Here is a 25,493-nt window from a genome sequence, read left to right on the forward strand (position 1 = left end):
AAGGCTGTGGTCTGGAACCTAGGCAGGGCACCCTTAAATATAAAATAAAACAGAATCTCTGTGCAGGGACCTGTGTTTCATGGGACATTCTTAACCCCTGCTTGTGCCTGAAGAGGCATGTTTGCAGGCATCTGGTCTCCAGCCCATCTGGCAGCGGTCGTGCTGGGAGTTGGGCCAGGGGGCCTGATGGGGTGATATTGCTCAGGACTTCCAGATCCAAGGAGCTTGGATGGGCTTCAGGTAAGTCAGGAAAGCTCAGTCTCACCCAAGTCAGCTCCCCAGCCCCAGGCTTGGACCCATGATAGCTCTTCCCTCTTTCAAAATGTGAGTTTGGTAAATGTCAAATCACCAAACCGTGTTCCTTTCCTCATGTCACCCCTGTTCCAGAGAAAGCTGCCAAAGCATCCTTTTCCATAGGTCTGGTTAGTGAGTTGTTGGGTTTTGTTTGTTTGTTTTTTAAAGAAAGTCCATGGGGGACTGCCCTGGCGGTCAAGTGGTTAAGACTCCATGCTTCCACTGCATGGGGTGTGGGTTCGATCCCTGGCTGGGGAAGTAAGGTCCCGCATGCCACGAGCACAGCCAAAAAAAAGGGTCCAGTCACCAGGCACTGGGCTTTGACAGGCGTCGTGTTGGCTGCTAGGGCTGTGAGGTCCAACAGGCCACTCTAAAGACGGAGCCGTGGGCCTGGCGGACCGAAACAGGGCCGGTTTATTAAGTCAACCCTGTGCTGAACACAGGACAAGCATGATTTCATGACATCTTCACACCAAGTCTATGAGACAGGTCCAATCACGGGCCCGAACCTATAGATGACTTCTAGTGATGTTTAGAGTAACTTTTAGTGATGTTTGCTAAGTAACTCGCCCCTAATCATAAACATCTGAAAATGGCAAAGGTAGGATTCATCTTGCTTTTCTGACTCTGAAGACCACGGGCGTAAGCACGAGGCTACATGGCCCCCTCCCCTTATGTCTGTTATCCCAAACCTTCACCTAGATGAGCAGCCTTCTCTTTACTTCCTCCCAGGACTCACTTTCTGGAGGGATACCTGCCACTTATTCCTTCATAGCTGTCACCCAGCTTACCAAGCACCAACTGCTCTACGGAACTTAGCATCATTTACAAAGCGAGAAACTGACACACAGCAGGGCTAGGACGCCTGCCTGAGGTCACACAGGAAGCTGGTGGCAGAGTTGAGACTCAAATCTGTTTCTCTGGTCCCACTGCCCGCATCAACGCCTTTGATTCTGCCTTGAAAAACTGCCACCAGAAATTTCCTTCCTTAACCTACCCTCTGGACTCAGATACCTTAGGAAAAAATCATCCAGGTCTCATTTGGCAAAGAAAACAAGGTTGTGTCTCAGACAGCAGCCTAGTAGATTTAAAGAAGGAATGCACAGGAGAGAAAAATCTATTGTGATTTTGTTCTCTCCCTCCCTGCCTTTTTCGGTATTGATTTGATCTGGAAAGGAAAGAAGAGCTCAGAATCCACCTGGGACAAACCCTGCACATGAACTAAAGGGCACATCCAATTCCAAGGAGGTTCCCTGGAAGCACACTCCCTGACCACTAGTGGCAACATAAACTCAGCTTTATCCTTTTGGGGCAATACTTTCTCTTCAGCAGCTAAAAAGAATGAGGCCACTCTAAGTTCATGAAAACATATCTACAATGCATTCTAAAGTTTAAAAAAATGCAAATTGCAAAATAGATGCAGTATGATATCAACTGTTAAAACTAAAAGCAAAACTCTTTGTATTTGTAGGTGTGTGCAAGTGTAAATAAATAAATGGGTCTGAACATTTCAAATAAGTTTTCCCCAAGGAAGGGGGGGGACGTGTCAAAGGAATCTTTAGCTCTACTTGAATGGTTTGAATTTCTTACAATCTCCATGTAGTTCTGTATTGCTTACATTTTAAAAATAAATACACGTAGTTATGTGTACTTTTTTTTTCAAGGAAAAGAAGGAAGAAGTACAGACAGTGGCCAGGAGGGCAGGGCTGTCACACTCACCTTTCCTCTTGGTGCAGTGGTAAATTTGGCCGTGCTCCTGGGGCAGCGGGTACGGGTTGGGTGGGGGCAGGAGGTCCTGGGAGGGGCCAGACACACCATTCTCACACTGGTACTGGGACCCCAAGTTGGACGAGGCGGAGAGAGCTCGAGGCTCACTGCTGAAAGGACTGTGGTTGGAGGCCACTTTCTGTCTCACTGTGCTCCTGGGAACCACGGGATATTCTTTACTGAAAGAGAGAAGATGCGAAGTAACACTGGTCAGTGGCCTGATAGAGATTCTTCCACTGGCTGAACCACAGGGTCAAAGACTCTACCAGAAAACTCACAGAATAAGAAACAAAGGGATCTTTGATGAATGAATAGATCCAGTTATACTCAAGTGCATCCAATGCATCCTATCCTATATGTATATATTTAGTCACCACCTTTTCATGTCTTATACATTAGGCAAGTAGATTTATGAACAGTTCTATACATATGCAGAAAGGTAAATGAGCACCCCCCAGTTGAGAACCCCTCTCAATAATCAATAAACACACATGGCAGTTGAAATATTTTAACCTATTCTAGACGTCTTTGAATTCCCTAATTCAAAAGCTAAAGAGCTGAGAGCTCACTGAGACTTAACATCTGGGTCTCCATCTTTAAAGTGGGGCTGCGGTCTTTGCCCAACATTAGTAAAGAATGGTAGCTGACCACCTGGGGTAGTCACGTAAGAACCTAGGTTACCCTAATCTGAATAGTTTGCTCCTTGTGCCTTAGACTTTCCTTTTGAGTTGCTGTACTTGTCGCCAATGACATAACACTTAACTTCTCCGTGCCTTGGTTTTCCCATCTGTAAAAAAGGGATAATAAAACCCCCCAGGTTCAAAGGGTTATTGAGAGAGGAAATTAGTTAATACACGTGAAAGGCTTAAAATGGTGTTTGGCACAACAAATGGTAGCCATCAGCAGGACTGTCACAGTTTTGGAGGCAGAGTAGAGGGAGGGAGAGAGAGGGAAGGAAAAGGAGAAGAAAAAGGAGGACAAAGGAGATAGAGAAAAGAGCATGGAAACTAAGACCAGGCAGATGCAAATTCAGGTCCCATCTCCACCACTTACAGACTTCTGGACCACAACCTTTCTGAGCCTCAGCTGATGATGCCATAGGTAGAGCCTCCTCCAAATTGCTCAAAATCCGGTCCCTCACACTCTTATGATACGTCCTCCACATTCCCTTCCCTTCAGCTTTCAGACCATTTTTTTCCTCCTAAGAGTTTGGGAAATTCAACAGAAACCTCTCCTGGAAAGGAAGAAAGTGGTGCTGAGCATCACAAGAGTCCCAAAGGAAGCCAGGTGGGTGGGAGAGGGATCAGAGTGTGAGTTTGCAAAGGAGCTGAGAGGAGGGACAGCTCAAAGATAACAGGGAGAATTGAGAGAAACATCCGGGGGGGATAAGAAGAGAACGGCCCGACCCATAATATTCCCACATGCACAAAGAGGAGGGGGCTGCCAACGTTTGGGATGGGGAAAGGAAATCTTGTTCAGGAGAGTAACGAGTACAGTGTGTAGGCTGATGGAAGGGTGATTTGCCCATCTTTTCTGGAAGGCAATATGATATCACCCTTTTTTTTGGGGGGGGGGGGCCACGCCACGTGGCTTGCAGGATCTTAGTTCCCCGACCAGGCATTGAACCTGGGACCACGGTGGTGAAATTCCCCGAGTCCTAACCACTGGACCACCAGAAAATTCCCGAGAGCATCCATTTTTAAAAATATACAGGGACTTCCCTGGTGGTCCAGTGGTTAAAACTCCACGCTCCCAATGCAGGGGGCATGGGTTCCATCCCTGGTCAAGAAACTAAGATTCCGTTTGTCACAAGGCGTGGCCAAAACAATAATAATAATAATAAAAATAATAATAATATACAATGACATGGAGCGAGCAATCCCATTACAAAGGATTTTCCCAAGAAGCCATCAGGTCAGTACCCAAAGACGTAAGTATGAGGATTTTCTCTGCAGCACTGTCTGTAACAAGGGAAAAAACCAGAAATAACCTAAATGTCCTCATTAATGGTAGCGTCAACTTTGATAGAGCTAAACGATGGAATATTATGCAGCCTTGAAAAGGATGAGAAGGCTGGATATGCACAAATTCAGAAATCTGTGTGAGCTGAATTAAGTTAAAGAAGGAGGAAACAACATGGTCTGGATTATGAAATGAATCCCAGAGGTTCCCTCCAGAAGTTGGGGTTACGGGAGACCTTTTAGATCAACTTATTACTTTCTGCACGTCTGCACGGCTTGGCTCTTTTTACAGTGAGCGCTTACGAAGTTTAGATGAATACTTCCATGTTGAAAACAATAATTACTATTACCAGTTATTAACAGAATTATTATATGAATTATTAATATAATAATTATTATTACAGTGGAGCGGGAGGACTAGTTTAGGAGGAATACACAAATAAAGGAAGCGCGTACAGCCTCCCAGAGCGACGTATGACCCTCCAGGCTCTCCATCCATCCTCCCCCCATCCCCACCCACCGCACCACCGCGCCTGGCAAAACGAAATGGAAACAGAGCTGAAACTCCCAGGGGAGGACCTGCTTGGCTGGAAAGCAAAATGAAAATGAAGCTGAAGATACTCCAAGTTTCCCCCGCATTTCCCCCAAGATGGGTCCCTAGACGTGAGAGGGGCAGAGCAGGATTTGAATCCGATCTCCGGTCATCTGTGGATCCAGCAAAGCTGCTAGCGATACCCCTCAGGAAACGTCCCTTCTTCACGCAACCCACAGAAATGGGTTCTCCAATCCACCAAGTCTGTAGCACAGAGCTCAGCTAAAGGTCATAGAGTTGGCAGGTGACCTAGCTAAGCCTCAGTTTCCTCATCTGCAAAATGGGAGAAATACAGAGATAGTTTGGAGAAACCACAGCAGTCAGCCCTGAGTCCCCCGGACACCTTCCCTTCCCTGATAACCCACTGGGCTGTGATTTTTACTTGAGTATCTAAGCATCAGGGTATAGTGGGAAGAATAAAGGTGTTAGATTCAGGAAAATATATGTTCTATACCAGACGTACCATCTAACAGCTGTGTGATCTTGGACAAGACACAATCTCTCTGAGCGTCAGTTACCTCTCAAGATTGTTGAAATTACCCAACAGTACACTCTAGAAAATGTCTGGCACATAGTAGAAACTATCGTGACTGCCGTTACAAAATGACTCGTGCTTTCAGCCCATAAAATTTCTCGGGAGGAAGCAGTGCCATAAGCCTGTCTCCTTAACTTGGAGATCTTAACTTTGGGGAAAAACTTAGGGGTGTAAACTTAGATTTTCAAAATGATGTCTTTGTTTTCACTCATCTTGAATTGGAATTTAGTATTTCTTTCTGTTTGGGTGTCGGCAACAAGCCACGGTTCGGTTAGCAGCCCTAGCGACTGTCATCAACAGAAACAAAATAGCTTCACATCCCGTTGCAGCTGTATGTGTCTCCAGACACCATTTATGCTCATGATGACTACAAAAATACAGTCGTTTTTGACCTGCCACTAGATCCTGTTACTTAAGACGTTCATAAAGTGCGCATACTACTATATCACCATTTAGAAAAGATTTTGACAACTGTGTTTTAATATAACTGGCTTCCTTGGCAATCGATGCATCTTATTTTACACATTTAATCAGATTATTCTAAGAAGTGATCCCTAAGCTTCACCAGACTGCCAGAGAGGCCCATGGCCTTAAACAGAGTAAGAACGCCTCTCTAGAAGAAATATGTATCCGGAGATCCCGAACTTAGCTGTGATTTTTGCCATGAACCAACTGTTCTTTAACTTATTCCATTTTTAAAATGAATTCTTTATCTAAATATGTTTTGCCTCACTTTGAGTAGTAATATCCATGAAATTAGGGGTTTGTGGTACTAGTTATAGTTATTCTAATGCAATTTAAAGTAAATACCTATTAAAATCAAAAGGTAGACCTGAAATTATCTTACATTCAAAGAGCACTACACCTAGCACATTTTGAAGAATGCTGCATCCGCCCACTTCATCCTCTCCATGACCCTATGAAGTGGGTACTGCTTTAGTTCCCATTTTACAGATTAGAAAACCGAGGCCCAGGCAGATTAAATAACTTGCCCAGGATCACAGAGCTACAAAGAGACACCACCAGATTTCTAACCCAACTGTCCCCGAATTACTTCTAGCCAATCTCCTACTGACTTCTTTCAATTTTAAAACATAATATGCTTTTGGGGGTGCGGGTGTTTGGGGCCCAAGACTCCTCTCTCACTTCTCCCATCCCTCAGGGGGATGACCATCTCCACCCTGGGCCCCTGCCTTTGTCATCTGAAAGTACGTCAGAGTAACCAGACAGGGGACAATGGAGTGTCTGCCAAGTTTCCATGAGGCTACAGACACCCTCACGACACCCAGGGGTCTCCTAGCCCAGCTTTCCCGTGGCCTGTGTCATCTCAGAACTAAAGCTGGAGCCATCCTGAGCAGCTCCACTGCTCAGACTCTCCTTCTGGGGCCAGGAGGCTGAAAGGAATGAAATTAGCTTTATAGTTCTCCCTTGGCTGCTGAAGCTACGTAATGGAAAAAAAAAAAAAAGAAGAAGAAGAGGAAGAAAAATTATAATAATAAAAAAACAAAGAAGTTGTCAAATCTCACTGGCAATTCTATTTAGGTCTTGCTTAGTTCAAGTACTGGACTGTCAGAGATCCAACAGGAAGGGGGGAATCTCTTTTAGTTTGATATTCTTAATGGGGACCGTTATTTTTTTAATTAAAGAAAATAACTCTTAAAAAATGTTGGCTGAGGGAATTTACAAGAGAATGTATCAATGGACTCTGTGGAATTCTCCCTTCCAGCACTGCCAAATTGCAAAATTACTCTCTGGAAAGGCCAAATTCTGCTTTTGATTACTAACACTCACAGAAGTGGGAAAGGCATATTATCTCAATAACCACTTGTCCCTCTCAGTTTGTTCCTCTCTGAAGAACTTGAAACATCATTCCCACCATCAATCACGCACATCTTTCTTGATGCCTGAAATGCAACATACCCAAATCCATCTGACAGGTGTCAAAATTGAGGCATGGAAGAGTAGAGTGACTTCTCAATCAGGATGGGGTTACAGAGGCAAAGAGAAGAAAATGGTACCAACAAACAACATTGGCATCTTTTTTTTTGGCCACAGTGCTTTCGGGATCTCAGTTCCCTGACCAGGAATCGAACCCATGCCCTTGGCGTTGAAAGCGCCGAGTCCTAACCACTGGACCGCCAGGGAATTCCCGGGATTGTTTTTCCTGGGCTCATCAATGGACCAATCAAAGGAACTCAGTGAGTAGCAACACAGCAAAAGCCTCTAAAGTCCCTGTGATGAGTAGACTATTTTCCTCCACAGTTGGAGAGCATCATTGAAGAATCCAGGACACCAGAGAATTAAAGTGAAAGTTGAAAAGCCCTCGTGTGTCTGGGAAGAGGGCAGCAACTGGGGACTGTTTTTCCACCATCCTCATCCTCATCTTCCTCTTCATCATCCACGTTGTTCTCTCTGTACGTCCTAACGTCCCAGCCACTGTACTGGTTGACTGACACGCTTTCCCTCACCTGATCCTGGCAAGAATCCCATTTCATCAGTATGATTAGATTTACTTTAGAGATAGAGAAAATGAGGCTCAGAAAGGTTAAGCAACTTGCCCCGGATCACCCAGCTAAGAAGAGGTAAAGCTGAGCTGCACTCCAGGTCAGGGTTATTCCAAAGCTCTTGCCAACTTATACTTGATAATAGGGAATTGTTGCCTTCCCATCGCTGCTGAGATGACACAACCATTCTGTTACATATGACATCCTCCTCTATGATGCCAGAGTTAGATATTGGCTACACCAGGCACCATCAACCTTTACCGGTCAAACTGTCAATCAATCCTGCTTTACCAAATGTCAAATCCCACCGCTCTCCGCTGTCTCCTGCAGACACGGACGCGCTCTGTCCAGTCTGGACACCAACCAGGGTCCTGAGTACCTCAGCTCGCCCTGGGTGCCTGGGCTGCAGACCAGCTTCTCCCCAGCTCCGCCTCCCTCTCACATTCTGTTCCACGTGAGCGGATGCAATGAATGACACCATTGTCGCCGGGTCTGGGTTGTAAAACGTTACAAGGGAATATTGAAATCCACGGCCAAACGGCGTCGCAGCCTGCTAACGAACGGCCCCGAGAATGTTTTCCACTGCAGCCGACTGAATTGGCCTTTTCACGGGAGCAGGTGGCAGAGGTTCTGGGGTGCTGGGAGGTTTCGGTTGTTGTTTTCCCCTGGCGAGGCTTACTCAGTTTCTGGCAGCCTTTCTCAAACGACTAAAGCCGCGCACTGGGGCAAGGCTGGGGACTGTAAGATCTCTGTTCTCCAAGAGCAAATTCCTCCTCTCACTAGCACTCACTGCTATTAAAATGAAAAGGGGGGGGGGGGCCAAAATCCCATGAGAGCCTTCCCGGTTTATTAACTTTCTGATAGGCTTGGGGAAGCGACTCTGATCTAACGTGTGTGGACACTCAAGGGACAGGAGGCAGCTCACCCCAAGTGGGTTTTTGCTCTGCAAATAATGAATCGCTCCCTCCTCCTTGTCTACAAAGTGCTTCTCGACCGTTTTATGACTCAGATCTCACCACACCAGTGAGCTGGAGAAAAGCACGGTGAACGCTGGCTGTTCCATCTCGCTGGCAAGGCCAGGGGGGACACAAAGAAGTAACGTGAATTTCCCACCATTGATTCAATCAGGGCTGTCTGATGTAAGGGACAGCAAGAAACTCAAAGACTGCGACTTCCCTGGCGGTCCAGTGGTTAAGACTCTGAGCTTCCACTGCAGGGGGCACTAAGATCCTGCATGCCACGCCAAAAAAAAAAAAGAAAAGAAAAGAAAAAAGAAACTCAAAGACACTCCCCTCTCTAGCCATGAGCACCCACCATTTATGACAACCTTGGTTGGCAACCTCTTAAATCTCTATATAAGTTCATACCAGGGTGGTCATTTCAAGTTGCAGCTCTGAAGTCAGGTTATGTGGATGTGCCTTCCTTTGGTACCCAGTCACCAACTTGGCCACTGTGGGGCTGGCTAAGTTCTTCCTTTCTCTGAGCCTCAAGTCTCTTGTCTGTAAAATGGGAATATCAGATTCACCGCCTCTCAGGATGGTCAAATGATACAGTGTTTGGAAAGGCTTAGCATGTATTTGGGACACACTGCTCAATAGACACGAGCTTATAAACCACACAATTATGTTTTGAAGCAGAAGTTCTTACCTTGCAAGGGCTTCAACTGATCTATGAATCGCCTCCCCCAACCCCTAATATCAGATGAGTAGAGCTTGTCAGTTTTTCTAGGGAGAGGTCCATACTTGCATCGGTTACTCTGAAGGGGCCTGAGATTCACAAAAAGGTTTTGAGTAACACTACAGAAGCAGCTCCAGAATCAAGAGAAAAGTCCTGGGGCTTCCCTGGTGGTGCAGTGGTTAAGAATCCGCCTGCCAATGCAGGGGACACGGGTTCGAGCCCTGGTCCGGGAAGATCCCACATGCCGTGGAGCGGCTGGGCCCGTGTGCCACAGCTATTGAGCCTGTGAACCACAACTACGGAAGCCTGCACGCCTAGAGAGAGCCCACGCACAGCAATGAAGACCCAACACAGCCAAAAATAAATAAATTAATTAAAAAAAAAAAAAAAAAGAAAAGTCCTGGACCAGTTATGTGGATGATTCAGGATATCTCCCTCTGTCTCAGTTTCTCCCTTTGCAGATGGGGATAACAAGGCCCCCGTCACAGTTGAGTTGTGAGCCCCAAGGTAAAAGCTGGATGTGAAGCTACAGTCATGAAAGATCAAAGCAAACTAAACCTGTGGCGGGCTCTTAGTAATAGTACATCAGATAGTATTCCCAGGTATCTAGTACTAAATTGAAGAGCTCAATACTTTACTGATTTTAGTTTTAGTTTTGTTTTGTTTTGTTTTGTTTTTAATGATTTTGGAGGGAGAATGAGAAGGTAGAGGGATGCCTTCTGAGGCTGGGCCTCGGTCCTTCTGGAAGCCAGAGTGCAGAGGGACCGGGACTAACCTGGGACAGGGACCTTTCTGAAACTGCTTCCTGTACTCAGGGGTTGTGTTAAGGCCTCCTGTGTTCCGAAAGGAAGCACGGGGGCCCCTTGGTCATATGCAGAATGACCGTCAGTGAAATGATGACCTTGACAAAGTCACCCCCAAAGCAGCCACTTCTGCAGGAATACTAAATGTTCTGTGGGCTAATATAAAAGTCTGCCTCTCCCCCGTAAAAAAAGACCAACCAACCAAAAAACACCTATGGGAGGATGGGTCTCTAGGAAAACAATTTCCTAATGTGAGAACGTTAGCCGCTATGATGGGACAGTTGAGAGACAGGGCTTAAGGTGGGGATGGGTAGAGATAGGGAAGTCTCTCCAGAGAAGTGAGTTTCAAACTTGGCTGCATCCTGCAGTCCCCTGGGGAATGTAAATACTGATGCCGTTGTTCCGAGGTGCAGCCTGGACATTGGGAGTTTTTAAAGCTGCCCAGGAGGAAAAAGCCTTAAGCAAAAGGGTAAACACTGTATGATTCCTTTTATATAAAACTCTATAACAGACAAACCTAACCTACAGTTTGAAAAAAATCAGAATATTGACTGTTTCTGGTGGGGAAGTGGAGGAGGAATTAACTGGGAAGGGGCGTGAGGGAACTTTCTGGGGTGAAGGAATGCTCTATATCATGATACGGGCTTGGGTTTCATGGGTATGGGCATTTGTCAGGAAGTGAATGGTGCACTTAGTTGTGCATTTCACAGTATGTAAATTTTACCTGAAATAGAGAATCACGAACAAAAACTGAATCCTAGTTAATGGTATGCATGTTGAAGTATACAAGGATGGAAGGTACTCATGTCTGCAACTGAGTTTGAAATGCATCCAAAAAAAAATAATATGGATGGATGGATGGATGGATGGATTGGTGAATGGATAGACTGGTGGAAGAATAAATGTATGTATGAATTGATAGATGGAGAGATAAATGGATAGATTGGTAGGTGTATGGATGGATGGACAGATGGACAGATTGGTGGATGGATGTGTGACGGAGCAAACATATAGCAAAACGTTAATTGCAGACCCTAATCAGTGGGCATATGGGTGGTCACCATACAATTCTTCCATGTTTTCTATATGTCTTACATTCTTCATAATGCAACACTGGGACACACTCCAGGAACTCCTAATGTTCAGCCAAAGTTGACCACCAAGTAGAGAAAAGGGTTCTTTTTTATAAAACAGCCCAGCACAAGAGCTCTATTTCCAGAAAATAAGATCACACATTACCTGCATGTCTTTGCTCATTCTGTAGGGCCAAAACAAATTATCCAGGTGTGACCAGGGGACCCTTCCATCAGATAACTTGCTAAAGGGCAGTTTCGGACCCCTTCCCTAGAGCCACTGATTCAGAACCTCTGAGGTGAGACCCAGAAATCTGCTTTTTTCACGAGCCTCCCCACCCCCAGCTAATGTGATGTCTGCCAAAAGTTTGAGAAGCACTGCTTCCATGTGGTTTGCCCTTAGACACTATCCCTGAAGAGCAGGTTCACTGGGGCAGAGGCTGGGGAGGGCAGGGGTGGGTACAATGTTGCAGATGAATGAATGGGAAACCTTAAACGATGGTAGACATGATGGACAACCAGGACTCAGGATGGGACCCCTTGGGACAAACCTCCATTCACAAGTTAGGCTGGCTTGGCCTCCCAAACATAACCCCCCTCTTGTTTTACATAACTTCACAATTTCCTGAGAGAAGCCACGTGCCTAGTACAGCAAGAAGTGGGGATTTAACGCCATCTCCAGAACACTGTCTTGGAAATCACACCTCATTAATTGGACTTCCCCATCACCTTTAACCACAAGCATGAGAATACAAGAGCGCTGAGCCTTTCATTTGAAAAAGGCCATCTGAGGTTAGGGAGCTGAACATTCATTTGAAATCAGGAAGGAAGGGCTGGAAAAGGAGGGACAGCTCCAACAGAAGCTTTTAAACTTTGAAGGGTCCCGGACCCCATGAATCCCTTGAAATTCTTTGACATTTTTTTCTATTTATATATTTTGAGTTTTTCAGCATTCCTTGCTTTAATCAGATTTTCCAACAGGATCTTAGATTCTGATTAAGAAGCCCCGGCCTAAAGGTAGAAGAGGAGGAGGTGACATGCACTGCAGAGGTGGGGGACAATAGTGGGTTTCTCATGTGGGTGGGCAGAGACGTCCACGGCCTGGGGCTGACAAAACCAACCTATTGGCTCTACCTGGGACATCCTGGATTCTAAGCTTTTCTATCTGCTCTCTGGTTGAGGGGCTCAAAATCCAGGCCAGCCAAACAGAGACTCCAAGTACCCCAGCTCTGGAGATGACTTCCTGCCAAGGTATCGGCAGTCCAGTAAAAAAGTGAGGAAGGAGACGCAACCGCAATTCTCCCACGAAGAGCTCTGAAGCCCCCACCGCTGCACTCTGCTAGCCTCCCAATAATACTCAGTAAATGCTGTGTATGCCCCAGAGACCAGGCATTGCTCACGCCCACTCTGTGTGCATTAAAGCAAGAAGTGCCCAAGGAAGCACTTTGCTGCTGTTTGTTCAGATTCTGGGGTTTGTCATTCCAAAAAGACCAGTGGCGGCCTGGCGGGGCGGAGGGGGGATTCTCTCCATCCAAAAGAAACAAAGCTCACAGCCAGGCCTCTGCGCCTTAACTGGCAGTCAACCTGGCCTCTGGCTTCACGAGGGGAAGGATCCCATCTCAGCACCTAACGTGATCCAGGGTCACTCCAGGCCAGGGACCGCGCCAGGCACTCCTGGGCACCCTGGGGCAGTGTTAAAACATGTGGGCACACTCCTTGACCCTCCTTCTATCTAGAGGAAGGATCCCTGCCCTCCTCCTGGAATCTGGGTCCGCCTCGGTCAGTCCCGTTCAACCAACAGAACGCAGCAGAAAAGACACTACAGCTTCCCGAGGTCTAGTGAGCAAAGGCCCTGTGGTTCTCCAGGGGCAGCCTGACACCACAGGGGGAGTTTGATTCCCCTGAGTGCACCATGCTGGACAGGTCACATGCACACGCTCCAGTGGACAACGCAGATGGGCTCCCAGCCAAAAGCCAGAGTCAATTGCGGGTGTGCCAGCTTGGATGTCCAGCCTTGTCTGGCCTTCAGATACCTGCCCCGTCCCCACCAACACCAGACGGCGAGCAACAACTGCCCAGAGGCACCCTTCCCAAATTCCCGACCCACAAATCCTGAACTAAACCAAAGTGTTTCCCTGGGACTTCCTGCTTCACCTCATGCATAGTGACAGCAAGCGATGCCTGGTCTTTCCACCATAAGTAGCACGGAGGGAGCATTCCCGAGGGCTAGCGGGTTGCAAGTGGATGAAATCTGGCGCACTGTGACGGCCTCTGAGCTCCCCATGGAAGCACCGAGGCTGCCTGTACCTCCTCCCCCTTGAGTGGGCTGTGGAGGCGTCGGAAGCTAAGTGCTAGAGCTCTGGCTGTCCCGGATTTAGTCTCACACACAGCTGATGGCACAGCTCAGAGCGCAGGGCTTTGCAGCTGGTCCATGTGAAATTGAGCAGTAATTTGTGTCGTAGCAATAGTAATTAGGACGCCCGCTTTACCTCATCTCATCCTTGCAACAGCTCTGGAGGTAGGTTCTATAATTATCTCCCATTTTACAGATGAGGAGATAGAAGCTCCATGGAGTAGGGGAGCCCCGGGGCTAATCAGCGTTGATAGCCTGGACCCCAGCTCCAGAGCCTGCTTTACCATCAGTGGACCCTGCCCCTCGATGCATGGATTCACCTTTGTATCCCCAGGACCTGGCATAGAGTAAGCCCTGAATCAATGTGTGTTAGCTGGAGAAGCAAGCAACAGATCAAAAACTGAATAAAAGAGTGGCTGGGCCGCAGTTTCCCCTTCCACAAAAGGAAGAAGTTGGGACCAGATGCCACCTCCCGGGATCCCTTCTACCTCTAGAACCCCACGCTTCTAAGGAACGGTGTTCCCTGCCATAGTGCCACGCCAGCCGGCTTTCAGAGATCTTTAGAGTCTGACGCCTCCTCCAGAGCCCAAGACAGGTAGCTCCCGGTCCATTCCTTCCCTGATCCAACCCAGAAAACCCTTCCTCCCAACACTTTCAAATCCCATTGCTGGGGCAATGCCGGGATCCCATCCTCTCCATAAAGGTGCCCTCCCCAACCCCAGGGCCCTGGCCTTGGCCCCATAAGCCAAGGAAGTTCCTGTTCACCTTTGACAGTGAAGCTCCCACACTTTCTCATTAAGGTGAGCATTTATTTAGGTGCAACTCCCAGATTTCTGCGATGTGCATATCACCTTGACAATGTTCACCAGCTGTCCTGCCATTTAGTTAATATTTTCCTTAAATAATCAGCCTTAACTTTCCATCCTTCCTCCCTCCCTCCCTCCCTTCCTCTTTCCTTTCCTTCTTCCCTTCCTTCCTTAGAACTTAGTCTCGGGAACTTCCCTGGCGGTCCAGTGGTTAAGACTCTGCGCTTAGTGGGCGCAGATTCAATCTCTGATCGGGGAACTAAGATCCTACATGCCGCACGGCGTGGCCAAAAAAAAAAAAAAAAATGAACTTAGTCGCATTCTAAGCAATACTATCTATGAAATCAGCCTGATGCAACTGTGTGTCTGTGGGCACCCTCTAAAATCATCTCATCTCTCACCAGGGGAGGGGACACTGCAATTTGGGAAATATTGGTTTTTAGGGATAAGAGGTTTTTAAGCCACAGACTAACCTTTCAAAATAACCTTGGCATGTATTTTAATCAGCCGGCTGGAGGCAGGATTTGTGGAATGATTTTATTTTCTTCTTTGTGCTTTCCCTTCGTGCCCCCATTTTCAGAATAAGCAGTTACTACTTCTGTAACTAGAAACCGTACATCGATGTTGGAAAACTAAGACACCCTCTGCATGTTCCAAACCCAGACTGCTGGGTGAAGAGAGAGGAGGGGGCGGTGAGTGCCCAGACATTGGCCAAGCTAATCCAAACGTTATTTATGTGGGATCACTGCGAGTGAAGGCTCAACCCTCCTTAACCCCACCCTTCTCCCTTCGTCCGATTGTTGGAATTAGAGGAAATTTCATTCCTCCCGCTTTGCTCCCTGAGCCAGCTGTCACCGGGTGTGTGGGGGACAGGAAACAGGATTACAAGATCAACAGTGAGCCTGCCGTTCCAGCCAGGCTGTTATCACAGCCGTCTCCGGAGAGCCATCTTCCCCACTTGTCACTACCTACTGCGAGCTGGGAGTTGGGACCACAGCCCAGAATAAATTCTGAACAAGGGCAAAACTGGGAGTCATGAGGAGTTTTCCCCAGCTTGGATCATTTTTTGGAGCGTGGTCTAGGAACCAAGCACTCTTCAGGCATTTTCTCCTATAATTCTTACAAGAACCCCAGAAAGGGGAAGCTATATTTACTTATGCCCATTTTACAGATGAGGATACTGAGGCTCCGTGGGGTGAAATTGCTTGCCTGAGGTCACATGCCGATAAACGCAGAGCAAGGATTGAACCCAGGTTTGTCTGACTCCAAAGCCTATTGCAGCCTCTCTGCTTTGCTCCCTCTCCTCCCCAGGGGCCATCTCTAGAGAACTGCGCGCATGACCCTGTCCACTCCCTGTTCCCCAGCAGAACTCCTAACGCGGCCACAAAGACACACGTGGCTCGGAGGCTGACAGTTTCGATCCAACACGTCAATCACTGACTCCTGAGGACCAACCACCTTGCCTTCCTTCCATCTCCAAGGGCCTACCCGGAAAGGACCCCTCAGCCAATCTGCAGTAACTAGGGGATGGTTAGGGCAGCCCGTTCAGACCAAAGTACAGTCATCTGCCTAAACATCTAACCAGCCGTGTTGTTCAGAGCTGTAATAGAGAGTCCCCAGGATCGCTGACGTGTGAGCTCTCAAACACCTGCCCTTCCCCACCTGCCTTTCCTTTGATGTCCATCATCTGTCCAACCAGCTTCCAGAGCACAGGGCCCGGGCCTGACAAAGGAAAGCAGTGAGGGCTCTTGGGAATAGACACACCCTGACTACGCAGTCTGTGGCCAGGGGAAGCTCCTTGGAGGAAGAAATAGCTACAAGGAGGCTTTAGTGATGGGCAGGAGGTGGAAGAGGAGGGGAGAAAGACAGAGGCAGACCAACTGTGGTGTTCAAAGGGCCAAAAATAATGGAAAGAAGGCAGACTTGGAGCAGCTCCTTCAGCATGATTGAAAGGGAGAGGGGACGCTGGTGAGCAACAAAGCTAGGGGGCGTGGCAAGGCTGGATGGGAAGGGCGTGGTCAACTACACCAAGGAGTCTGGACCTGACACTGAGAGCAACAGGAGGCCTGGGAGTGTTCTAGGCTGTGCAGTAAGCGTGTCTGATTTGCGTTGTACAAAGATGTCTTTGGCAGCTGCCTGGAGCACGTCCGGGAGGGGAACAGAGCTGACGTCAGGTCTAAAGAGGTTAGGAGGCTGCAGCAGGCGAGGTTGGTGGTGGCTGGAATAGGCAGCCTGGATGGAGAAAGGAGGCGACTTGAGAGATATGATAAGAAGGTAGCATCAACAGGATCTGGTGACTGGGTAAGATTGAGGGGGCGACTCGCAACACCTTAAACCCATGATCCCACCTGCTCTTGACCTTGTGGGAAGTAGGGAAGAAGTGGGGGAGGGAAGAAGGTCTTCAGTTGCAGGCTGGAACCAGTCCCTACCTGCAGGAGGACCAAGATGACACTGTCCATCAACGGCGAAGCTGCTGTGATGACAGACGACCATCAGGATAGGATGGGGGTTTAGACACCATAGAAATAAAAACTTGGCATCCCGAGCCTACGGCTGAAAATAGTTTGGCCTCTTTCACCTTTAAGTGGTATTTGTTGTCAACTTTTCCAACGGCTATAGATTAAACCCAACTCCAGTTCCCAAATGTAGACACGTAAAGCCAAAAATGTTTCTAAATAATCATTTAAGAACTTGGTTATTTTCACCACAAAAAGCATCTTTACAAATCCACAATTGTGAAGGAAACCAGTTATGAATGCAGGAATTCATATGAGTGTGGTGTACGTGTCCCATCTGAAGATAATGGCATATTTATTTTTTAAGAGCATGCAAAATTAGATCTGGTAAGCCCGCTATCTGAAAACAATTTCCATGGCATGTATTTCTAAACCCAATGTTCAAACCACAAAGCTGCGGCCTTTCTCTCTTTCTCTTTCTTAGGTCTCCTGTCCTCCTTTGAATGACTACATCTGTCCATTTGCCCAACTCTCCCTTTTCGTGTCTTCCAGAAGGGATAAGGAAAAGCTTCCTAAATGACCTCATTTTATTTTGAAATACTAAACCCACCAAAAAGGGAAGAAAAAAACTTTCTTGGTCAAAGGGATCAAGATGTATTTCTAATTCTCTTGCCATATGGTAAATTATTTTGGAACTCTACCAAGAGGTAGAGAGAATATTTAACAAAATTGGCAACGCTTGTACAATCCTTTCAAATCAGACCAAATTCCCATTCTCCACAGCCCCTTCTATTCATCATATCAGCGACCGTGACCACAGGATATGTAAAAACACCGAGCAATTTTTATCACCAGCTTCCAATCCCCCCATGCCTGGGACACCACGTGGTGTCAACTTTGTCTGTATATCACCCCCAGGCACTCAAGCCATTAACTTCCCTTTCATTTATCAAGAGCTGTTGCCAAAAAGAACATCATTCATCGGCTGTGACTTACGGGAAGAAAGAGAGAGCGGACTTCACTTGAGGGAGAGAGACAACAGAGAAAGAGGACAAGATTGTAGCTTTTGTTCCCCGAGGCAGATGGAGACCATCACATTCCCTCCGACGTGCTCTCCCCTAAAGCTACGCAACTCCACGTTGCCTGATAGAGGAAACCACCCGGAGGGTTACCAGAAAGTGGGATTGAAGAGGCTCTTTCTCCTTTTTCTTGATGGCAAAGAGGGCCCCATTTCTCTGTGCCTGCTCTTCTGGTGCTGCTGGCTCACCTGGGTTATCAGTGGGGGTGCGGAGTGCAGAGGCGGGGAGCCGATTCTTACCTTTGCATTCTCGACATTCTGTGCAGCTCCATGTCATCGCTGCCCCGGAATCCTTTGGCAAAGGGATTATTTTCAATCTTTAACTGGGTGATCTGAAGGAAGGGGGGAGAGAGAGAGAGAGAGTTCCGTTTTCACTTGATTGTTACAAGACTACCTCGGGACCCAGCTAATAGTAAGTGTCATGGAAACGCAACCTCTGGCAACCCAAAGAAGCAAGTTAAGCCAGTCACATCAACGGGACCCACCATGTCATTCGAAAGGAGGCTTTGAAAAATGTCCTAGATCAGATTGTATTTAAAAGGGGAAGAAAACCTGGTTTCAGTTTGCCCATTAATTGGAGTCCTACTCTGCATCATTCCGGCTGGAGTGGCTTTTTTTTTTTTTTTCCTAAATCGTAGCATTTTGTGTTTCAAACAAAATCTCGGCCTCAACACTTGGTACACCCCCTGCTCCTTGGAAGATTGTACCATGTTGACACGGTGTCAACTTCCTGCAGCGTGGCAATCTCCATTGGGAAGGTCTTGATTATTGCTCTCAAAATCCTACTATGCCTCATTTCATGTTCATTTCATAGCTTCACAGATACAGTTTGCTAGCTCAGGTGGAAAATGGTGTCTAATTAAATAAAGACCAACATATAAAATTATAACATATACGATAGCTACCAAACAGCTTCAAACCTCTTTAATTGTCTAGGTAAGGGGACTTCCCCGGCGGTCCAGTGGTTAAGACTCCGTGCTTCCACTGCAGGGGGCAGTGGGGTTCGATCCCTGGTCGGGGAACTAAGATCCTGCATGCCCCACGGTAGGGCAAAAAAAAAAAAAATTGTCTAAGTAAGGAAGAGAGAGCCCTCTTCTTGGAAATTTTTGTTGCACTATACAAAACTTAGTGATAGAACAGGGTCTTTGGTTCAAGGTCCAGAACCTTCATGGAAACCATCAACACATATTCTGTTAGCGTGAGCGTACAAGTAGCAGGTCTAAGTAAAAGAGTGCATCCCTATGGAGTTTGCCAGAAGTATTTCCTAAAAGCTGTGTGTGAACTGAATTTTTACATATCAAATCACTTTCTGGAAACCCGGGCAGCATTCATCAGAGGCCAGTCATTCAAAGGTCACCTTCACCATCATTATCGTATCTATATGGTCCCTGTTCACTGGTCTGCTTAATACTTTTATTTAAATCAAACCACTTTTGATTTAAATTTATATTATAAAAATAATTATATCACTTCTCTGTATGTCAAAGTGGAATCACTTGCTAGTCAATAAAAAGAAAATAAGTATATCAAATTCCCTCTACTGGGACTTCCCTGGTGGTCCAGTGGTTAAGAATCCACCTTCCAATGCAGGGAACACGGGTTCGATCCCTGGTTGGGGAACTATCTCGATCGTTGGTCGAGGAACTAAGATCCCACATGCCACGGGGCGACTAAGCCCGCACACCACAACTATAGAGCCCGCGCGCTGCAACGAAAGATCCCACATGCCACAACTAAGACCCGATGCAGCCAAAAATTAATTAATTAATTAAATTTTTTAAAAAATTCCCTCTCCTGGTACCCACGGAAAGTTCCAAACCTAAGGCCTGCCTTCTCTTTGTTGCAAGGGGAAATTCGACACTTTTAGAGAAGTATTTATGATAAACTGGTATTGAAGTAAGACTCCTCTCTGATAAATGAATAGAAAGATAATTGGAACAAGAACCATTTTTTCTGTGATTCCATCATCTTCAAGTACCCAACAAAACCATCTCCTCTACCCCCAGTAGTATCGTTATAGACTTTGAGAAACCAAGTAGCTGCTTTGAGAAACTAGGCGTAATTAATGAACGCACCCATAATTTGTCCATTTGGGGGCAAGCATTCTGGTCTGTTCAGTTTTCTGGCAGAGGTGGTTTTATAAAGTTTCCTTCTAACTCCAAGGCTCTACCATGAACATAAAATTACTACATATGTGTGTGTGTATTCACAATAAAATATATATGTAAAATTAACATTTTTTAAATGTTATGTGATTCCAACCGTATGACATGTTGGAAAAGGCAAAACTATGGAAACAGCATAAAGATCAGTTGTTGCCAGGGGTTAGGAGGAAGGGAAGGATGAACGAGAGAAGCGCAGAGGATTTTTAGGGCAGTGAAACGATTCTGTAGGATACATCGTGGTGAAGACATGTCATTATGCATTTATCTAAACCCACAGAGTCTTGGGACTTCCCTGGCAGTCCAGTGCTTAGGACTCCACGCTTCCACTGCACCACGCTGCCACTGCAGGGGGCACGGGTTCCATCCCTGGTCGGGGAACTAAGATCCCACAAGCTGCATGGCACAGCCAAAAAAAAAAAAAAACAACCCACAGAGTCTACCACTCCAAGAGTGAACCCTGACGCAAACTACGAACCCTGGGTGATGATGTGTCAATGTAGGTTCATCAACAGTAATAAATGTCCCACTCTGGGCGGGGGGGAGGCTGGGAGCAGGGGAGGCTGTACATGTAGGGGGACAGAGGGTATACAGGAACTCTCTGTACTTTCCACTCAACTTTACTATGAACCTTAAACTGCTCCAAAAAATAAAATCAATTTTAAAACTTCTAAAATGTCTGGGTATTTCTATGTATACACATTCCCTCCTCCTTCATTTTTTTAACTGTACTCATTCCTGCAACTTTCTGATTTTGAATTAACTCTTCAGAATGAGTAGAAACGTCTGTAAAATCTCTTTGGAAAACAGCAGAGATTGGCACATACTGTAGATCAACGATACTGCAATAAAAAATAAAAAATAAAAAATCTCTTTGGAAAACAGTCTTGAACATGTGTACTCCTCAAGCCAGTTCTGAGTCCAAAAGCCCATCACCTAGTGGGGTTTTCTTTCTCACTCCGGTTTTATGACAATAAAATGCAGCCCAATTGACCATAACTCATTTTTTAAAGGGGGAGAGGGGAATTCTCAAAAAGTTAAGTAAAAATTAGATCATTTTTTAAAGGGGTGGAGGGAATCCTTACCCCGCTTTCTGTACCTCCCACCCACCCCGTGACGGAAGGCAGCCCCTGAATATACTGAGGACAGTAAGACAATGAGGGTGTGGCATCAGGGCTGAATTAATGCCTATTCCATGACGTCACTGTTTCACCAAGAGTTCAGGATAAAAAAAATTACCCTGAGAAAAAAAAGAAAAGGGTGGCTTTGGTATTTTATCAACAAAATTTTTTTGCTCAAACCCATTCTTTGCACCTCAAACAGATTAACTACTACCTAATTCTTGCTCTTATCACCATAGCTTCCAAAAATACGCACAGTTTGCTAGATGTACACTTAGGTGTGTGGATCTTACCTATGTCTTGGTGCAGATGCCTATTGGACATAAGAATTACCCGTGAGAAACGTTAACATGCAAGCTTAGGTGCAGATAAAAATGTCCATCTGATTTCATACTTATTTCATACTTGGCCCCTCACTTACCATAACCCTGTCTCTGATATTCCCTTCCTAACACAGAGCTAGTCACTCACGGGCACATAAACCGATACACCTGGATGTCTGAGTTCTACCCAAAGGCTCCACTAAAATTGACTTCCATTCGTCATACAAATATACTCCCTCCAAAATAAGCATAAAACCGGATATCCGGAGGAGGGGCACGGGTGGGGGGGGAAAACAAATATAAATGCCAGCTCCAACCAGTGAGACAGAGGTTGTAAAAATTAATGAGAATAATTGTTGTGAATTCTCACTTTTGAAAAAAAAAAACACAAAACCCTCGCGAAGGCCAGAAGTCTTAATTATGTCTCTCTATTAGGCGTTCATTTCCTGGTCCCAAGCAGAAAGCTCATACCTCATAAATACAGGCTCCATACACAATGATTTAAGCAGGAGGAAAATGCCTTTTAATGGCAAAGTAAGTTAATATCGGGGGAGAGACATGCTTGCATACAAAGCCACTGTTGCAGAAGCAGGGAAATGAAATGCCCACGTGACCTTTTTTTAACACCTAAATATTTCTAGGAATTGCTCTGGGAGCTGCTGACAACTGCAGCGCAAAACTTACAAAAACATGTTTCACAGAGTAAACGTCGCTGGGGAAGAGTCGAGCGTTTAAATATCTTTCTCAAGCTGTCAACCATCTGGGGAAATAACTCCCAAATCCAGCTTGGGATCACAGCTGGGATCAGGAAATATGTCGTGTCATTGGAACCCCGTGGTATACAGGTGTGTGACAGCAGCGTAAGAAAAGAACCCGGCCGTGTACCTGCCTCCACCTGGTACCTGGTACCTGCCTCCAAATCAGTCTGGAGGCACTAAGCCCTTTGGACCCAAAATTGGTGGCTCGCATTTTTCCAAATTGTCCTGGCAATTTAATCTCATAGACTGCTTTTCTTTCCCTGCGCACTTATCCAAAGCATAACGCTGGGCAAACAGTCCTTGGATTGACAATGCAACCACGGAATGAAGCAACTAAACCACAAACATTAACATTTGTAGTTGTGTTTCAACCACAGTATTGAGAACTTATTTAAAAATCTCAGTCTTTCAGATTCTAAAATAGGATAGGCAAAGAGTTTTCCAACACGCGCGTTTTGGATGGAGTTGCCCTGTTAATAAACTGATCAGTTAAGTAGTCGATCAATGGAATCATCACTAACACTGTGCTGATTCTGTACCAGGTTCTGCACAAAACACATTCCACGGATTATCTCATTTTAATCCCCACAAAGACAATAACAACAACAACCAAAAAATTCTCTTCTTATCCCCATTTTACAGATGGGGAAAACTGAGTTAAATAATCTGCCCAAGTCAAATGGGTTTGAACCCAGGCAGTCTGCCTGCAGACTCTCACCCTAACCCTACAGGAGGGTGAGGAACAGCTCAGGTGGCTTCTACCCATGAAGTCAGGAGTCTCAACATCCCGTCCAGGTGGGACAATAAAGTAACAAAACAGAGTCCACAAATCACACTCAACCTGACCCGCTTATTTAAGTCACACATCATATATCCATGTGGGGAATGTCTGCAAGGGCCTGGATTCTACTGGAAAAATCCATTGCTTTAGACTTCCTCCTGACAAAGAAAATAGGTGTCTTTGGTACTCAGTAACTAAATACTGGGGAAAACCTCATACGGGGGAGAGTGATTGAAAGTGGTCTCCTATGAAATCCCTCTTCTGGATGTCAGGCTGGCTAAAAAGACCTATATGTACAGCACAACCAGGCTCCCTGGTCCAACCAATGAAGAAAATCAGTAATTCCTGTGTGATCCTCAAATATACCTATATCCATCACTCAACTGATCATGGTCATCATTTCATGATGTAGGTAAGTCAAAGCATGATGCTGTATACCTGAAACTCAAACAGTACGTATGTCAATTATATCCCAATAAAACTGGAAGAAAAAACAAAAACAAAAAAAATACATATATCCAAATGCATACTTGGAGACCCACGTTTTGAGATCTGTGAGTGTTTAGATACACAATCTCCTAGATTGTGTTCAAAACTCACACATACACACCCCATTAGACAGGCACTCCACTCACACAGATCACCAAATATATTCATTGGAGAAGACTTTTTTTTTTTAAATAGAAATCTAGGAGGTGTTGAGTATGTCCCTAAGTGGCTACAGTGATAGTTTCATGGGTATACACATATGTCAAGCTTAGCGAATTGAATACTTCAAATAGTGCAGTTTACTGTATGAGAGTTATGTCTCAATAAAGCTATAAACAGAGAAAGAATGCGTGGTCCCCCAGACCTACCCACTCCTGATGGACCCCCAAGATCTTTACTACACAGAACTTAGGAATTTCCCCCAAAAGACCTGAACACCCACGTGTTTCTTTAACAGATCACTTTCATGTGTCTATCACTTCCTTTCCTCTGTGGATGAACATGGGTTTCCTTGGCAGAAAAACAAAAAAAAATCCAACATATTTTTGGATCCTCTGTCAGAACTAGGAGGCTCTAAGCATACATATATATGGGGAACTGAGCGTCCTGGTTGCTATTTTTTCCTTTTTTTTTTTTTTTTTTTGCCCTGTGGCCATCACCACAAAGTTAAACATAGGTTTACAGCAGCCATCCAGGAAACAGGTTTCTAGCAGCCAGTCTCAAATAAGCCTGAAACAGTGCTGGAACTTTCAGGGCACTTGACCTTACTTTTTCACGCTTATTGGTTCAACGAGTGGGAAGAACTTAAAAAAAAAAAAAAAGAATCCTTCTTTCCCTTTAAAAAGTAATTGCATGGGGGTGGTGGGGGGAGTGAGTTTTCTGCTGAAAGGAAGCTCTCTCAAGGCCTGGGATCCCAGACAGGCCGTGTGGCCTGGAAGTGACCATCCGTCACAGCTTGCCTTGGTCACTGACAACCTGAATTTGGAGATTACCCGCAACATTTCGTTACTGCCCTGGTTTCATGGGGGCAGGGGGTGGGGGGGGATTAACCAACACACAGCCTGCATGAAATGACCTTCAAGGGGTGACTGGAGGCTTTAGGGTGCTAAGCCCATCTCTCACCCTACCCTGGCCTCTCCTACTTGGCTCCACAGTCCCTACACCTTCCCCCCACCCCACTCTTCCCTTGCAGGTTGAGGAGGGATAGGAGCTGTAGAGGCGGAGGGGCGCCCCATCCCCATGTCCATCTCGGTAAGTCGTCCACATGACCCGCCCTCACTGATCCCATATGGACCCCCTACTTTCCCCTCCCACAGCCCTCTAACCCCAAATCACTTCCTAATACTCCCAACAGTCTACAGTCCCACAGCAGCAGCTGCCTCTCCCCAACCCTATATCTTGCCTTTCCCGATTCCAGATCTTTCCATGACGAGGCTTAGGAATCATTCAGTCCTGCCCTCCCTCCCAATAAAGTGAATCCACATGCACTCAGGTTTCTAAAGAACAGACATGAACCATGACGAGTCAAGACAAGCCCTTTCTCTTGAGCAAGAATAGAAGATACTCCCCCCAACCTGCGGTTATGGGGCACCCTGTTCCAACATCACGGTCAAGCCTTGAATGGCCCAAATCGGGGCCTGGATTTCGAACAGCGTGGGGGTCTGACAGTGACACAATCCACCTGAGACATCCCACCTCTATACCACACTACGGCCACCAAATGATGCATTGGTCGCGTGCATGCCTCCCCTCACCAAGCTGTGTTTTTGCAGGATCATATTTAAGTCCCCAGAGCTTTGATCCAGGCAGCTGGTGACACAGGTTGCTCAGTTTTTGCTTTTGTTTTAGCAATGCCAACCTCGCTTTAGTATGTGGTCCAGGGTCAGTAATCGCTGAAACAATTAAGGAAGCATCTGGGAAAACCCAAGCTCAAGGTTTCCGGCAACTTTGCCACCTGCCC

At 46.2% G+C, this 25,493-nt stretch overlaps 1 protein-coding gene across 2 annotated transcripts in view; it reads right to left on the reverse strand.

Moving 5' to 3' along the window:
• TBX5 (T-box transcription factor 5) overlaps window positions 1-25,493 on the reverse strand; it is a 50,425-nt gene that overhangs the window by 13,025 nt on the left and 11,907 nt on the right. For both annotated transcript variants that reach the window (XM_082355728.1, XM_082355729.1), the window contains exons 7-8: window positions 18,140-18,231; window positions 2,014-2,240 (exon numbers count right to left, since the gene is read on the reverse strand). In XM_082355728.1, the coding sequence (XP_082211854.1) occupies window positions 2,014-2,240; window positions 18,140-18,231 (319 nt within the window). The remainder of the gene's footprint in view (window positions 1-2,013; window positions 2,241-18,139; window positions 18,232-25,493) is intronic.

Source organism: Balaenoptera borealis (assembly GCF_965194805.1).
Source record: "Balaenoptera borealis genome assembly, chromosome: 14".
In the NCBI taxonomy this organism is placed as follows: domain Eukaryota; kingdom Metazoa; phylum Chordata; class Mammalia; order Artiodactyla; family Balaenopteridae; genus Balaenoptera; species Balaenoptera borealis.